Source organism: Ranitomeya imitator, chromosome 3 (assembly GCF_032444005.1).
Source record: "Ranitomeya imitator isolate aRanImi1 chromosome 3, aRanImi1.pri, whole genome shotgun sequence".
Classification (NCBI taxonomy): Eukaryota; Metazoa; Chordata; class Amphibia; order Anura; family Dendrobatidae; genus Ranitomeya; species Ranitomeya imitator.
The window spans coordinates 718,641,611-718,659,811 of NC_091284.1; the positions used below are offsets into that span (position 1 = coordinate 718,641,611).

Below are 18,201 nucleotides of genomic sequence, written 5' to 3' on the forward strand. Positions count from 1 at the left end.
ACTAGAATATATGGGAAAACTTGGAAAACATTCCTAAAATACTGGAGTTCCTACAAAAAGGTCTGGAACAGGGGTTGTCGGTTAGTACTCTTAAAGTACAAATAGCAGCTCTAGGAGCACTCTATAATCATAATATTGCGGCCAACCCATGGATAATTAGATTTGTTAAGGCGGTGACAAGATCAAAGCCATTAGTCGCTCAGAAAGTGCCCTCATGGGACTTAAATTTAGTCCTCTCGGCGTTAACGGGTCCTCCATTCGAACCCATAGAGACGATTCCCATTAAAACTCTATCACTTAAAACCATTCTCTTGGTAGCGTTAACATCCGCACGCAGAATAAGTGACATTCAAGCCTTATCCTCTAATCCACCCTTCACTAAAATATTAGATGATCGAGTCACTCTTAGACCTGACCCGGCCTATTTGCCAAAAGTGGCATCAAAATTCCATAGGTCACAAGAAGTCTCCCTGCCATCCTTTTGTCCAAACCCAAAAAATGAGAAAGAGCAGAACTTCCATAATCTAGACGTCAGAAGGTGCCTAATCCAATATTTAGATTCCACCAGAGAGTATAGGAAGGAAGGCTCTCTGTTTGTCTGTTTCCAGGGTCCCAGAAAAGGATTTGGGGCATCCAAGGGTACTTTGGCGAGGTGGATAAAGGAGGCGATAGTCTTGGCATATTCATCCTCGGGGAATGAGATCCCAGATGGTATAAGAGCACATTCCACAAGAGCAGTAGCTACATCATGGGCTGAGAGGTCAGAGGTATCAATAGAGCAAATCTGTAAAGCGGCCACCTGGTCATCACCATCGACCTTTTTTAGACACTATAGATTAAATCTAGCCTCTGTGTCTGACTTAACCTTCGGACGAAGGGTTCTCGAGGCGGTGGTCCCTCCCTAAGCTTAGTCTCTGCAATTCTCTCCGTAGTGCTGTCATGGGAGACCGAGAAAGTCGTAGTTACTCACCGATAACGGTGTTTCTCGGAGCCCATGACAGCACTCGCTTATTCCCTCCCATCACGTGTGCGGTGAGCACCTTTAATTACATATAATTTATATAGTGTATATAGTATGAGTATAGGCACGGGGTTCCTCTTTTAAGAAATGTTGTAATATGATTTTTTCTCTGTTGTAAACTAACCTGGAGGTCCTCCGATGCTCTGTAAACCAACTGATGCGAGGGAGAGGTACCGCCCTTTTATCTGTAGGTTTCCTGTCCCTGAAGGGCAGATCCCCTCTCCGTAGTGCTGTCATGGGCTCCGACAAACACCGTTATCGGTGAGTAACTACGACTTTTTTTTTTTTTTAATATTGGTGTACTCAGAAATGCAACAGGTGGATGGAGGATTGTAGTGGCTTTGCCCCCAGTAGAAAATTTGCAACTGATGAATCAGACAAACATCTCTTAACTATTCCTTCCCACAAAGCAGAAAACTGAGAACAAAACAGGTCAGCACATGAATTGGATACAAAAACCGAAAACCTGTACAAAACTAGATAAATAACCGCTGTGAAGGGTCCTCATGGAAACCATGCTAATTGCCCATTTTATGGTAGTTATGATTGTCCTGCTGTTCCGCATTAAAACCATTTTGAAACTTTAAAACTGTGAATCGAATGTTTATACGCTGCAGAATGCTATTCTTTTTTGACTTGGTCATATGCATTTTATACAAATCATTGATATAGATGATTGCTTTAAAAATGAGACCTGTCCACAAAAGGCTGCTTTTCGATATGACCACAGAATATTGATGTGACCATCCAGTCTTAATTGAAAACTTGACAAATATGTAGACAACAGTAACTATTCAGGCACCGGACGAGTGTTCTAGTCCCTCATTTTTAACATTTTAAAAATGTCTAGGCTTTTTGTAATCCTTTTTTTTAAAATAGCACTTTATTGAGAGCAATTTTTTGAAGTCACAGGTACACCTCCTCCTCTGTCAGCACTGTTCTTTTTTTTTTTTTTTTAACCAATCAAATTTTTATTGAATAAAAGATTTGCAATAACAACAAAGTAAGAAACAGGGGGAAGGGAATCAGGGAAAGGTTGTCACCATTAACCGTTTATCAAAGGTCTGTAAACACAATAACTCCAGAGACATAAAGGAGTACAATGTTGTAAAACGGTACCAAACATAATGCTTTTCACTTAACTAGAAGGGGCAGGAAGAAGTGAGTCAGGTAGAGACACAAAGGAGGATGAAATCCAAGGATCCCACCACGTGAAAGCCTTGTTTTTTTTGGAGAGACAGTCAGCTGTGATCAATTCGTAGCTTAGGTGCAAATAAACCCTTACAATTAATTCATCTCTAGAGGGGACTATAGGGGATTTCCAATATTTTGTAATACATTGTCTCGCTGCAACAAGGATATTAGAGATTATGGGTTGAAGGGGCCGAGGGAAGTTCAGAAGTGATATCCCCAGGACGGCAAGGGGACCTGTTAAGTCGAGCGGAAAATGGGTGATCTCTACTAAGATGGACTCGACCTGCCGCCAGAACAACTGAAGACATGGGCATTCCCACCAAACGTGAGCTAGCAAACCATGGAAATTGCAGCCTTTCCAGCATCGGGGGGAGGAAGAGTGATGGAATTTGGCCAATTTGACAGGAGTAAAGTACCATTGGAGATGAATTTTTTTTTAATTTTGCTCCAGGTGGCCAATACAAGAAGAAAATTTGGTCGGGTGTATCATAGCGAAGTACCAGTCATCCAGGGGGGGGCCCAAATGAGAGAGCTTCTTCCCAGGAGGACATAAAGGGGAGTTTGTCTGCTATATCATGTGATAGAACAGCCTTGTAAATGATTGAGATGCCATGGGGAATCAAGGTATTTGGTCTGATGAATCTTTGAATTGGAGTCTCCTCCCCCGAGGGGGAAGTGGGCGCCCCGAATAGGCTGCAGCGTTTCAGAAGGCTGCGCAGTTGGAAATATTGAAAACGGCACCCGCCAGATAGAGTAGCGGGCAGCTAGATCCGGGAATGGGATCAGGCCATCGGAATTGTATAAGTCACGTACCCAGAGAATCCCACACCCCCTCCAGGCAGAGAGAGAGACAGACCATCAATAGCAGACTCCAGAGCACGAAGGGATACATAATGGCATAAAAATGAGAAATGAGTAGGGCATAATTCTGACCAAATTTTAATAGCAGAGTGTATCGATCTAAGAAAGGAGCCACGAGGGACAAAACGGAGCAAACAAAGTTCCAACGGTATTTTAACCCCTTACCGGCATCGGACGTACTATACCGTCCGATGCCCGCTCCCCTGCTTTGATGCAGGGCTCCGCGGTGAGCCCGCACCAAAGCCGGGACATGTCAGCTGTTTTGAACAGCTGACATGTGCCCGTAATAGGCGCGGGCAGAATCGCGATCTGCCCGCACCTATTAACTAGTTAAATGCCGCTGTCAAACGCAGACAGCGGCATTTAACTACCGCTTCCGGCTGGGCGGCCGGAAATGACGTCATCACCGACCCCCGTCACATGATCGGGGGTCGGCGATGCTTGTGAATGGTAACCATAGAGGTCCTTGAGACCTCTATGGTTACTGATTGCCCGTCGCTGTGAGCGCCAACCTGTGGTCGGCGCTCACAGCACACGTGCAATTCTGCTACATAGCGGCGATCAGCAGATCGCTGCTATGTAGCAGAGCCGATCGGGTTGTGCCTGCTTCTAGCCTCTCATGGAGGCTATTGAAGCATGGCAAAAGTTTAAAAAAAAAAGTTTTAAACTTTTATGTTTTTTTTATTTTTTTCACATTTTTTTAATCACCCCCCTTTCGCCCCAATCAAAATAAATCAATAAAAAAATATCAAATCTACGCATATTTGGTATCGCCGCGCTCAGAATCGCCCGATCTATCAAATAAAAAAAAGTATTAACCTGATCGCTAAACAGCGTAGCGGGAAAAAAACTCGAAACGCCAGAATTACGTTTTTTTGGTCGCCGCGACATTGCATTAAAATGCAATAACGGGCGATCAAAAGAACGTATCTGCACCGAAATGCTATAATTAAAAACGTCATCTCGGCACGCAAAAAATAAGCCCTCAACCGACCCCAGATGATGAAAAATGGAGACGCTACGAGTATCGGAAAATGGCGCAATTTTTTTTTTTTTTTTTTAGCAAAGTTTGGAATTTTTTTTCACCACTTAGATAAAAAATAACCTAGTCATGTTTGGCGTCTATGAACTCGTAATGACCTGGAGAATCATAATGGCAGGTAATTTTTAGCATTTAGTGAACCTAGCAAAAAAGCCAAACAAAAAACCAATGTGGGATTGCACTTTTTTTGCAATTTCACCGCACTTGGAATTTTTTTCCCGTTTTCTAGTACACGACATGCTAAAACCAATGATGTCGTTCAAAAGTACAACTCGTCCCGCAAAAAATAAGCCCTCACATGGCCAAATTGACGGAAAAATAAAAAAGTTATGGCTCTGGGAAGGAGGGGAGCGAAAAACGAACACGGAAAAACGAAAAATCCCCCGGTCATGAAGGGGTTAAGAGACTGTCTGGGGGCGTAGTTTGATTCAATGTTAAACCACATGAGCGATGAGCCTCCCTCCCACCAAGTTTTGATGGGTTCTAGAAGAGCAGCTTTATGATATGATTGAACCTTAGGGGCTCCGAGACAACCCTTCAGATATGGGAGTGACATTAGCGATCACTTAATTCTATGGGGTTTGCCATTCCAGATGAAGCGATCAATCGACGATTGAAATGCTGAAATATAGCTAGATGGGACCGTGAGGGGGAGACACCTAAAAAGATAAATAAGTTTAGGGAGAATTGGCATCTTACAGGTTTGAATTCTAGCCATCCATGACAGGTGAGAATTAGAGAATTGGTCTATATCTTTTTTGATTTCAGAGAGGGTTGCGTCACAGTTAACATGGACAATGCTTTTGGTGTGGGTTATCTGGATACCTAAATGGGTAAATCCAAGGGGAGACCAAATAAAGGGGTGTTTAGATTGGATATGCCGTTGGAGAGAGGATGGGAGGAACAGAGGGAAGATTATGGATTTGGAGAAGTTTAGTTTATAATATGAAGCCTCAGCAAATTGAGTAAGAATATTGGAGACCGCATTAAGAGAGTCAAGGGGAGCAGAACAGGTCAGGACTAAGTCATCGGCGTATAGGCCAATTTTATGTTCGCGATCTCCCACCCTTATCCCCCGTATGTCAGGGCACTGCCTCACAATAGCAGCAAGAGGCTCCATGATGAGAGCAAAGATGATGGGGGAGAGAGGGCAGCCCTGGCGAGTGCCATTAGAGATAGGAAAGACTCTGGATTTGAAACCGGCCGAGCGGACAGAGGCACAGGGATTAGAATAAAGGGCCATAATTGTCAGCACTGTTCTTCTAGTCTGTAGCAAACGTTCAGTCTGTGACTTGGGAACACTCAATAGAGAAGTCCTAGGCCATCAGCATTTTTGTAAAGAGAAAAAGTGCGATAAATATGCATGACCTGCTGCAGGTGATTTGACTATGCAATTGCTTCATCATTGTCGACGTCCTTCAGCTCAATCTCGAGCCATGGCAACTTGATGGATGAAAGCTCTGTAGGAAAATCGATCGTGTGCAAGCCCTAGATAGGTCCACCAGGGTCTTCTCCGACGGTATCTGGTCTTCGTCTTCAGCTTCTTCCTTCTATTCTTCAAACCATGATGTCCAAATGTTCTATTTGGATATGGAAAGGAGGGGGGTCACCATACTGAGGAACATCTCAAAGTCCAGCCTAAAGGTACCGTCACACTAGACGATATCGCTAGCGATCCGTGACGTTGCAGCGTCCTGGCTAGCGATATCGTCCAGTGTGACAGGCAGCAGCGATCAGGCCCCTGCTGTTCTGTCGCTGGTCGGGGAAGAAAGTCCAGAACTTTGTTTCGTCGCTGGACTCCCCGCAGACATCGCTGAATCGGCGTGTGTGACACCGATTCAGCGATGTCTTCGCTGGTAACCAGGGTAAACATCGGGTTACTAAGCGCAGGGCCGCGCTTAGTAACCCGATGTTTACCCTGGTTACCATCGTTAAAGTAAAAAAAACAACCGCTACATACTTACCTACCGCTGTCTGTCCTCGGCGCTCTGCTTCTCTGGTCTGGCTGTGAGCACAGCGGCCGGAAAGCAGAGCGGTGACGTCACCGCTCTGCTTTCTGGCTGCCCGGCGCTCACAGCCAGAGCAGAGAAGCAGAGCGCCGAGGACAGACAGCGGTAGGTAAGTATGTAGCATTTGTTTTTTTTTACTTTTAGGATGGTATCCAGGGTAAACATCGGGTTACTAAGCGCGGCCCTGCGCTTAGTAACCCGATGTTTACCCTGGTTACCGGGGACCTCGGGATCGTTGGTCGCTGGAGAGCTATCTGTGTGACAGCTCTCCAGCGACCAAACAGCGACGCTGCAGCGATCCGGATCGTTGTCGGTATCGCTGCAGCGTCGCTTAGTGTGACGGTACCTTAACTTGTTAATGAGATTAAAGTATAATGTTGATTGCAGGAAAATTTTCGTGGTTGCATGAAACCAGAAGTAAAGGTTCTAATTTTATATGAATCTCCCTTCTGGGACTTTGTTTCCAAAACTCACAAATTGTGCAGCTAAGCTTTCCTCTTATTTTTCTAAAGATATGTGTCGATTATTTTCCTTAGGCTCACCATAGTGCTTAACTGGCATGGAAATTTCCTGAACCTAAAACATGTAATATATATTTTTTTTATTGGTTTTAAATGATGTATGTGAGGAATGCAAAAGAAAAGCAAATCCAAGATCCATAAATATGGCTGCAGACCAAGCAGTAAATGCTTTGAACTAGCGAAGATTCTGATCTGTCAGCATGTGGACAGCTGTTCAGTTCTACATGTTTGTTATGGTAAAAGCCCAAGGTAGATGGATGGAGCCAAAGTCTGTCGAAGGTTGAAACGTAGGGGCTTTACTGCTATTTTAGATTGTGATTTTATTTTTTTTATTTTTTTTCAATTATAAATATACCTTTTTTTTTTTTTTTTTTCTTCTTTTTTTAGAACGAGTCTGAGTTTCGGGACAAGCTTTCTCCAATTTTCATCTCTCTGAACTTCTCCTTGGATGCGCAGGCTCCAACTGATGCCCATGGACTGCTGCCAATTTTCAACTACCGGACTAAGCACCACATAGAGCAGAAGGTTAGGTGGTGGCGAAATTATTCTTGTTGCTGGATGTTAATCTGCTCATGTTATGTAATTTTTCATAAAACATATTGGGCTTTTTTTTTATCTTGTGTATGTCAGGAGTAGTCCCTTAATCCCTATCAAGGTATGCCAGTGCAAAACCTTTACTGCACAATTAAAATTAAGAAATCATTAAAAAAATTGCGTTTTTTAGTTTTTGACTTAACCCCTTCATGACCATGGGAGTTTTCATTTTTCCGTGTTCGTTTTTCACTCCCCTCCTTCCCAGAGCCATAACTTTTTTTTTTTATTTTTCCGTCAATTTGGCCATGTGAGGGCTTATTTTTTGCGGGACGAGTTGTACTTTTGAACGACATCATTGGTTTTAGCATGTCGTGTACTAGAAAACGGGAAAAAAATTCCAAGTGCGGTGAAATTGCAAAAAAAGTGCAGTCCCACACTTGTTTTTGTTTTGGCTTTTTTGCTAGGTTCACTAAATGCTAAAACTGACTTGACATTATGATTCTCCAGGTCAGTACGAGTTCGTAGACACATAACATGACTAGGTTATTTGTTATCTAAGTGGTGAAAAAAAAATTCCAAACTTTGCTAAAAAAAAAAAAAATTGCGCCATTTTCCGATACTCGTAGCGTCAACATTTTTCGTGATCTGGGGTCAGTTGAGGGCTTATTTTTTGTGTGCCGAGATGAAGTTTTTAATGATAGCATTTCGGTGCAGATACGTTCTTTTGATCGCCCGTTATTACATTTTAATGCAATGTCGCGGCAACCAAAAAAACATAATTCTGGTGTTTCTAATTTTTTTCCCGCCACGCTGTTTAGCGATCAGGTTAATGCTTTTTTTTTTAAATTGATCGGGCTATTCTGAGCGCGGCGATACCAAATGTGTAGATTTTATTTTTTTTTTTATTGATTTATTTTGATTGGGGCGAAAGGGGGGTGATTTAAACTTTTATATATATATTTTTTTTTTTTTTTAACATTTTTTCAACTTTTTTTTTTTTACTTTTGCCATGCTTCAATAGCCTCCATGGGAGGCTAGAAGCAGGCACAACGCGATCGCCTCTGCTACATAGCAGCGATCTGCTGATCGCTGCTATGTAGCAGAAATGGAGGTGTGCTGTGAGCGCCGACCACAGGGTGGCGCTCACAGCCACCGGCGATCAGTAACCATAGAGGTCTCAAGGACCTCTATGGTTACAATGGAGACGCATCGCCGACCCCCGATCATGTGACGGGGGTCGGCGATGACGTCATTTCCGGCCGCCCGGCCAGAAGCGGTAGTTAAATGCCGCTGTCTGCGTTTGACAGCGGCATTTAACTAGTTAATAGGTGCGGGTAGATCGCGATTCTGCCCGCGCCTATTACGGGCACATGTCATCTGTTCAAAACAGCTGACATGTCCCGGCTTTGGTGTGGGCTCACCGCGGAGCCCTGCATCAAAGCAGGGGATCTGACCTCAGACGTACTATCCCGTCCGAGGTCAGAAAGGGGTTAATAGTGGCTTATGGATAATATTGACGTATGCATAGAGTTTTCCTATTGCATACGCCGAACAATGATATATAAACATAGCTTTAATCTGGGGACAATACAGGATACCCTCCAATTTTTAAAGAAGTAAAATGGGGACGGATTATGTGGAAACATTTTAGGCCACATCCATTTACAGCTTCATATATAAAATGTTAGAAAGTGATTTATTTCTGTAAAAACAAAACCTAAACCATCATGGTAAAATTTTTCTTTAAGCTTTTAATCCTATGATTTTTCAGTAGATTGAATGACACTATCCAGTTTTCCATACAAACTACAATTTGTTCCGCAACAAAAAAAACCCTAACAAGCTTATGGCTATGCAGGTAGAAAAATATAAAAGCTTTATGGCTTTTGAAAAGAAGAGGAGGGAAAATTAAACCATAAAAGAAAATCAGCGGAGGCGACAGGTTAAAGGGGTTGTCCAGGCTTGGGACAACAATCTGCAGTCTGTGACCGCAGGTTGAGGAGTTGTAACCATATGTAGTGCGCACACTGTCACGAATCCCTGGGATTGCTGATGTGAGCAGGTGGTCAAATGCCTAATAAATCTGGAGATAAAAATATATATGTAAATCTTTATATCTATCCTGGGATACAGTCTGGTCCTCTCTCCCTAGATTCAATCTCACCTTAGCATGTTTGGTAGCAGCCTTAACTGCAGTCACAGAAGATTCTCATATCTTCTGCAACACAGCTTGGGGCTCACATGTACGCTGCTGCCTACTGTGCTAGAGGGTGTCAGTCCAAATCCTGGAGAAGACTAGGCTTTAAGGAAAAGAGACTTTGTGCATATGTAATGTTTCACATTGCTATGTTGTACAGACTGTCCTGACTTAAGTTAAAGTCCTACATCCCAACTGAGCTCCATTCAGCCAGACAATACCGAATTGAGGAGAGATTTCCCACTGTCCTGGGAAGCCGGGAACTTGTCTTGACTTCTGCTGTGTCCTTAAATGGACTCTTTCAGCACAGAATGACTGTTCAAACCAAGTACAGGCAATCTGTGTATCATGGTGATGCCAATCTTTTAAATACACCTTCCCACCTGCTTGCTTTCCCTCGATCTCCACCCTCCATCTTCTTTGACAGATCTACCATCATAGAGCCAAAAAAGAGAAGACATAAATGGAAACAAGCAGGTGGTAAGGTGTATTTAAAGGATTGGCCCACCATAATGCACCAAGCTCATGTACTAGGTTTTAAGTCATTCTGTGCTGACAGTTCCTTTTAAGAACCTAGCTGAAGTCAGGACATGGTCCTGACCTCCTTTGACTGTGGGAAATCTCCCCTCAAGGTCTGTCCTGCTGAATTAGGATGGTTGGCTTGTAGGAATGCAAAACTGTATATGTGTTGGAAAAAGTTAGCATACAGTGGGTGCGGAAAGTATTCAGACCCCTTTAAATTTTTCACTGTTTCATTGCAGCCATTTGGTAAATTCCCAAATTTTTTTTTTATTTTTTCTCATTAATGTGCACTCTGCACCCCATGTTGACTGAAAAAACACAGAAATGTAGTAATTTTTCAAATTTATTAAATAAAAACTGAAATATCACATGGTCCTAAGTATTCAAACCCTTTGCTCAGTATTGAGTAGAAGCCCCCTTTTGAGCTAGTACAGCCATGAGTCTTCTAGGGAATGACTCAACAAGTTTTTCACACCTGGATTTGGGGATCCTCTGCCATCCTTCCTTGCAAATCCCCTCCAGTTCCATCAGGTTGAATGGTGAATGTTGGTGGACAGCCATTTTCAGGTCTCTTCTGAGATGCTCAACTAGGTTTAGGTCAGGGCTCTGGCTGGGCCAGTCAAGAATGGTCAGAGTTGTTCTGAAGTAGTCCTTTGTTGTTTTAGCTGTGTGCTTGGGGTCATTGTCTTGTTGGAAGGTGAATCTTCAGCCAAGTCTGAGGTCCAGAGCACTCTGGAAGAGGTTTTCATCCAGGATATCTCTGTACTTGGCCGCCTTCAAGTTTCCTTCAATGGCAACCAGTCATTCTATCCCTGCAGTTGAAAAACACCCCCATAGCATGATGCTGCCACCACCATGTTTCACTGTTGGGATTGTATTGGGCAGGTGATGAGCAGTGCCTGTTTTTCTCCACACACAACTCTTAGAATTATCACCATAAAGGTCTACCTTCATCTCATCAGACCAGAGAATTGTATTTCTCATAGTCTGGGAGTCCTTCATGTGTTTTTAGCAAACTGTCAGCTTTCACTGAGGAGAGGCTTCCATCAGGCCACTCTGCCATAAAGGCCCGGTTGGTGGAGGGCTACAGTGACAGTTGACTTTGTGGAGCTTTCTCCCGTCTCCCTACTGCATCTCTGGAGCTCAGCCACAGTGATCTTGGGGTTCTTCTTTACCTCTCACCAAGGCTCTTCTCCCACGATTTCTCAGTTTGGCTGGATGGACAGGTCTAGGAAGACTTCTGGTGGTACTAAACTTCATTCATTTAAGGATTATGAAGGTCACTGTGCTCTTAAAGGGAACCTGTCACCCCCCAAAATCGAGGGTGAGCTAAGTCCACCGGCATCAAGGGCTTATCTACAGCATTCTGTAATCCTGTAGATAAGCCCCCGATGTATCCTTAAAAGATGAGAAAAAGAGGTTATATTATACTCACGCGGGCCGTCCGATCCAGTGGGCATCGCGGTCCCGTCTGGCACCTCCCATCTTCATAGGAGGACTTCCTCTTCTTGTCTTCACGCTGCTGCTCTGGCGCAGGAATACTTTGTCTGCCCTGTTGCAGTGCGTAGGCGTCGGGAAAGGTCAGTGTCCCGGTGCCTGCGCACTGCAGTACTTTGCTCTGCCCTCAACAGGGCAGACAAAGTATGCCTGCGCCGGAGCCGCAGTCTAAAGCACAGAAGAAAACATTTTTGATGAAGATGGGGGACACCAGACCGGACCGCGACACCCATTGGACCCAACCGGGACCGCCCCTGGGTGAGTAAGATCTAACCTCTTTTTCTCATCTTTTAGGATACATCGTGGGCTTATCTACCGCATTCCAGAATGCTGTAGATAAGCCCCTGATGCTGGTGGGCTTAGCTCACCCTCGATTTTGGGGGTGACAGGTTCCCTTTTAAAACCTCAAGTACTCCAGAAATTCTGTTGTAACCTTGGTTAGATCTGTATCTTGCTACAATTCTGTCTGAGCTCCTTTGACCTTATGATTCTCATTTGGTCCGACATGCACTGTGAGCTGTGAGGTCTTACATAGCACTTGATTTGGAAAGGCAAACATCTGTCTATCAGTTTAATTAAACACAGCTGGACTCCAATGAAGGAGTAGAACCATCTCAAGGAGGATCACAAGGAAATGGACAGCATATGATTTAAATTATTGTCCGAGCAAAGGGTCTGAATACTTATGTCCATGTGATATTTCAGTTTTTCTTTTTTAAATTTACAAAAATGTCTACATTTTGTTTTGGGATTTTTTCAGTCAAGATGGGTTGCAGAGGGTACATTAATGAGAAAAAAATGAACTTTTTTGAATATACCAAATGGCTGCAATAAAACAGAGTGAAAAATTTAAAGGTGTCTGAATTCTTTCCGTACCCACTGTATATCAGAGAAATCTCTGCATGCATGCATGCTTGTAGGCCTGTAGGCCATTACCCATCATCTACCAAATGTACAGGAGAACAAGACCTAAAACTAGAAATGCATGTTTCAATTAAATTTCTAATCACTGGGCAGCAGTGAAATCTTTAGTAAGTAATGTGATAATTAACTCGTGTACGGGCACATGAGATTATCAAACTAGTCACGTGTAATCACTGGAGTATAGCATCACCAGATTAGATATCCTTAAATGGCAGCTACTCTTTATTTGATGCCTAAAACAGAAGGGTTGTGCTTCCTCCTCTGATTCTCCTAGCAATGATTACTTTTCAGCTGCATTATATATAATTGTACATTGTACCTGAAACTAAATGGCTTTTTTCCCCATTTCTGCTCCTTGCATATTGTCAGTCCAGCCATCTAAATGGTGTGAGATTAGTTTACTATGCTTAGTAATGCTGCACTTCCTTAGCCACTAGTCTGTCTCCGATTGTTTAGGCCGAGCTGGAGTTGCTCAGAAATTGCAAGCTAATGCATGAAGTCTTATATTGCTGCCATAATCAGAATTTTTCACCAAAAAATTATTTACTGGAAAACCTTTTAACCTTCGTCAGGCTGCATAATTTTACAATGTTAACAGGCTGCAGAGGTACAATTGTACCTTCATATATATTTTATTGAAATTTGGCCAATATATTCTGGACCAAAACTGCAGAGATGTCACGAAATTTCAGCCCTCTATGGCTTTTCGAAAAAAAAAGTTATTGCAATTTTAAACGGAATAGTTACAATTGTACCTACTCAACCGGACGAAGGTTAATGGACTTATAGTTTAAGTTCCGCTGGTTTTATTTTTTCATAGGAGTAAATATACTTAACGCATGATGTATTCATCTTTGGCAGGCTCAGATTCAGCTGGACTGTGATAATAATATCTGTGTCCCAGACTTGAAGCTCAATGTTACCAGGTAGGTCTAATGTTTATTCTTCAGCCTGTACATATTAGCCGATGGGTTTTTACAAATATTTTTTTTATGATCTAATAAGTTGGTGAATCTTTCAGCTTATACGTGCTGCACAATCTATGGGCAGCATGTATCGGGCACCGGCTGCGGCATTGAGCAGGGGGTTGGACACAATGACCTTAGAGGACCCTTCCAACTCTGACATTCTATGATTTTATGATCTCAGCCGGGTATGTTCGACTCTGAAACGCTGCAGTGTTATAGAGAAACATACTTTAAAAGGTGACTAGGTCCACAAGCGCCATCGCTCCACCTACTTCCCTGGATCACCGGTTTCTGCCGCCATGCGTTACAAGATAAAAAATACTGAATAACCTAGTTCAAAGTATACCAAGAGGAGTGCGGGCCCTGCTGACTAACTTACAATCTGAGATTGCTGATACGTTGGTTACAATTAACCATGTGTGAGAATTTGGATAGTTTATTAATGGGTGTGACTAAAATGTAAAACTTTTAAACACTTTTTTTTTTTTTTTTTTTTTTTTATAGCCACAGATGGCATAAATAAATAATAATTTGATATATTGCACTTCTCACACTGTGGATCTCTGTGCCGTGAGAGACCACTATGCATAGACTGTCTCAGGCTTTCCCAATCCGAGCATAACCACTTCATGTTTTTCTATGAGGCTGTCCCACTCCGGTCAGGAGACATGCGGCCGATGCGTTCATTGCAGTCCATGATCGGACAAAGACCCATGCATGTTTGCATGAGCCCTTAGAGTTTGGATGCAAGTAATGGCAATTTGTGTAGGTATCTATAAGTATATTGTACATTTTGTAGGTGAACAAAGTGGAGTGTTTTGAGCATTTTTTTTCTTTGGAGGGGGAATCCATGTATTTACACACTAACAAGGTAGTTGGCATAGCGTTAACTCTGGGGGCCAGCAGCAATAGAGGGTCCACCACAACCAGAAGAGAGGCATATGTAGTGATCACTGTGGACGTGACTACCCTAGTCTAAGTTGGATCTCAGGCGTTTTTAAATGTTTCTATTGGCACTTACGGTTATTTGTTACACCCTTGTTGAAATCCTGATTTGTGGTAGATTTTCTGAATTTTTAGTTATTCAAGCTCTGAAGTATAAGCGGATGTGTAACTCGTGTTGGGTGTTTTCCTTAAGTCGTGCTGCCTGGTTTTCAGCCTTGTGTTCTTATGACTCAGTTCTTCTCTGTTGGAATAAATTAATGGACTTTGCTATGTAATTTTCACTTACAAGGATCTTATTCTTTACTGTTGCAGTGATAGAAAATCTGTGTATCTTGGGGACGACAACTCCTTGGTCTTAATGTTTAACGCTGTAAATGATGGTGAAGGTGGTGCTTATGAGGCCGAGCTCTACGTCATCTTGCCCCCAGAGGCGGAGTACAGTGGCATTCTGAGAAATGAAGTAAGACTCCTCGGTGTTTAGCCTTTTGTCTGTGTAGTGTGTGTGATTGTGTATTGGCACATTGAAGTGGTGTCAAAGTAATAATTCTAAATTTCACATTTATTAAATGAATGTTTGTCACACAGCGTTTCCATAATTCTGAATTTAATCTCTTTAGCCTAGATAGTAAATTTATTGCTAATTCCTTTTAAAACCCTTCCAGTATGTGAAAAATGTACACCCCCTCTATTTACTGTTGGAAAAATTACCATATTTCTGTATCTGTTGGTCCAACACAGTCATTTTTAGTGATGAGCGAATATACTCGTTACTCGAGCTTTCCAGAGCACGCTTGGGTGTCCTGCGAGTATTTTTTAGTGCTCGGAGATTTAGTTGTTTTTTTTTTTTGCCGCAGCTGGATGATTTACAGCTAATAGCCAGCTTTATTACATGTTGGGATTCCCTAGCAACCAGGTAACCCCCCCATGTACTTAGCCTGGCTAAAAGCTGTAAATCATTCAGCTGCAGCGCTGAAAACGAAATCTCCGAGCACTAAAAAATACTCTGAGGACACCAGAGCGTGCACGAGAAATCTCGAGCAACGAGTACATTCACTCATCACTATTAGTTTTCTATCCCCCCCAATCAATGAATTGTGATAATATTGCTTGGGCCATATGGCTGTAGCTTATTGTTTCACTTTTTCTGCTTTATTAATGCTGTATTTTGTGTTTACACCTGAATCTCAATTTTTTTGCATTTTATTCTCATCTCCACAGAATCCCTCTGTTGTGAACTGTCGCTATGAGCTGCAGAATGAAACTCGTTTTGCTATATGTGACCTTGGAAACCCTATGAAACCTATGACCAATGTAGGTAGATTTAAAAGAATGGGCACCTTCAGGGGATTGATTTTTTTTTTTTTTTTTGTATTCTTAAATGGATGTATTTTTGGCTGCAAATCATTTTTGCAATAGGGGTCTTGAAAATTTTTCACATAGTCCAGTCTATAGGCTCAGTATGTGTTTTTTTTTTTTTTTTTTTTTTTTCCCCTCTCCTCTGCTTTTGTAAAATGGCAAACACTGACCACTGTTTTTTCTGAGCCATTATGGGCTTTTAAAAGTTTTAAAAGAAATTATGGCAGCCTGGAGGGTTCTCCGTTGGTGTCATGAATTTGACCTCCAGCTTGTTTGTGCCAAACCCTTCCGGGTGCAATTGGCCCCGAAAATTTGGCACAGTGCAAGAGGACCGACGGTTCCAATGTGACCGGTGGGAGATCTGAAGATGTGGCGATTTTATATAATTGCGCTTATTACACTCTTAGGTCGGGAGTGATCCTAGAGCATAAGGGATTTTACATTCAGGAAGAAAAACTTCCGTGTGAATAGAATTTCCCAATGAAAACTGTGAGAACAAGCAAATTTTTTTTTAGCTTGATTCGCTCACCGTAACGAACAATGTGCACTGTGATGACACGGATAATCTGAAGTGTCGGTGTGTTCAGTGTTCAAATCTCAAGTATTTATAGTTGTACCCAAAATAAAGGTAAGTGAATGCACCCAAACGATAAAATATAGAAATATCTATTATCCACTTGGGAAAAAACAGCAATAAAGTAAAGAGAGGAGGCAATAGAGATCAGAGTAGAGCCAGGCAGACAATAGGTACATGTGTACAATAGAGGGTAAATCTGACCATATTACAGAACAAGGTCACCATAATGTGGTAGGGCCATCTAGTGGGCAAATAAATGACGAACTTGATAATGCGCTATTAATGCAGTAAAGTGCAAGAAGAAAATCACAATAGTCTTGGCAACCAGATGGTGACACACATCACATAGGTGTTCCTACTGTGTGTAATGCAGATGCAGGTAGAAAAGAAATAATTCAGACCTGCCCTGGTGCTACGCTGATCTCTATTTTCTCCCCTCTTAATTACTTTTAGCATTTGGGTGTCTTCACGTCCCTTTCTTTTGGGTATATATGCTTTTTGGAAGCATCCCCTTTAATTATTGGTCATATATAGGTATTATAAGTTGAATGAAATAAATGATCAAAAAACATTTTTTTTCCCTTGATACCGAGTAGTATAAGGTATTTAGATTGTAATCATTCATCCCAATTAATTTTAAGTTGTTCTTTCTCCCCAGACTCTAATCCTCTAAAAATTACTTTGATCTTGACCCTAATTTGTTCCGCCTAAAATACCCTATTGCCACCTATCTGGTTTTATAGATGATTATGCCTGGAATACTCCTATTAATGCCCTTTTTCGCTATACTGTACTTGGAAAACCTTGTACAAGCTTATTCCATTTCTCTTTTCATCTAGCTGTGGGGTGGACTGAGGTTCACTGTTCCTCATCTTCGTGATTCCAGTCACAAAGTGCAGTTTGACTGTCAGATTCGCAGGTAGGTGTATATATATTTGGTGCGTCACCTTGCTGCTTTATTTCATCCACCTGCTTGGTTATACAATGGGTATGGAAAGTATTCAGACCTCTTTAAATTTTTCACTGTTTGTTACATTGCAGCCATTTGGTAAATTCAAAAAAGTTCATTTTTTTTCACATTAATGTACACTCTGCACCCCATCTTGTCTGGGGGGAAAAAACAAATATACCAATTTTTGCAGATTTAAAAAAAAAAAAATAAAATAAAAGGAAAACAGAAATATCACATTGTCATAAGTATTTAGACCCTTTGCTCAGACACTAATATTTAAGTCACATGCTGTCCATTTCCTTGTGATCCTCCTGGAGATGGTTCTACTCCTTCATTGGAGTCCAGCTGTGTTTAATTAAACTGATAGACAAATGTGTGCCTTTCCAAATCAAGTCCTATGTAAGACCTCACAGCTCACAGTGCATGTCGGACCAAATGACAATCATGAGGTCAAAGGAACTGGCCAAGGAGCTCAGACAGAATTGTGGCAAGGCACAGATCTGGCCAAGGTTACAAAAGAATTTCTGCAGTACTCAAGGTTCCTAAGAGCACAGTGGCCTCCATAATCTTTACATGGAAGAAGTTTGGGACCACCAGAAGTCTTCCTAGACCTGTCCGTCCAGCCAAATTGAGAAATCGTGGTGAGAGGTGTAAAGAAGAACCCCAAGATCACTGTGGCTGAGCTCCTGAGATGCAGTAGGGAAATGGGAGAAAGTTCCACAAAGTCAACTATCACTGCAGCCCTCCACCAGTCTGGCCTCTATGGCAGGGTGGCCCGACTGAAGCCTCTCCTCAGTGCAAGACATATGAAAGCCCACATAGTTTGCTAAAAACACAAGAAGGACTCCCAGACTATAAGAAATAAGATTCTCTGGTCTGAGATGAAAATAGACCTTTTTGGTGATCATTCTAAGCGGTATATGTGGAGAAAACTAGGCACTGCTCATCCCCTGCCCAGTACAATCCCAACAGTGAAACATGGTGGTGGCAGCATCATGTTATGGGGGTGTTTTTCAGCTGCAGGGACAGGACGACTGGTTGTCATTGAAGGAAACATGAAGGCGGCCAAGTACAGAGATAT

At 42.3% G+C, this 18,201-nt stretch overlaps 1 protein-coding gene across 1 annotated transcript in view; it reads left to right on the forward strand.

Moving 5' to 3' along the window:
- The window catches only part of ITGA5 (integrin subunit alpha 5), a 143,096-nt gene that overhangs the window by 105,991 nt on the left and 18,904 nt on the right, over positions 1 to 18,201 (forward strand). The window contains exons 18-22 of the mRNA XM_069758712.1: positions 7,036 to 7,173; positions 13,184 to 13,248; positions 14,548 to 14,695; positions 15,454 to 15,546; positions 17,008 to 17,087. Of these exons, the coding sequence (XP_069614813.1) occupies positions 7,036 to 7,173; positions 13,184 to 13,248; positions 14,548 to 14,695; positions 15,454 to 15,546; positions 17,008 to 17,087 (524 nt within the window). The remainder of the gene's footprint in view (positions 1 to 7,035; positions 7,174 to 13,183; positions 13,249 to 14,547; positions 14,696 to 15,453; positions 15,547 to 17,007; positions 17,088 to 18,201) is intronic.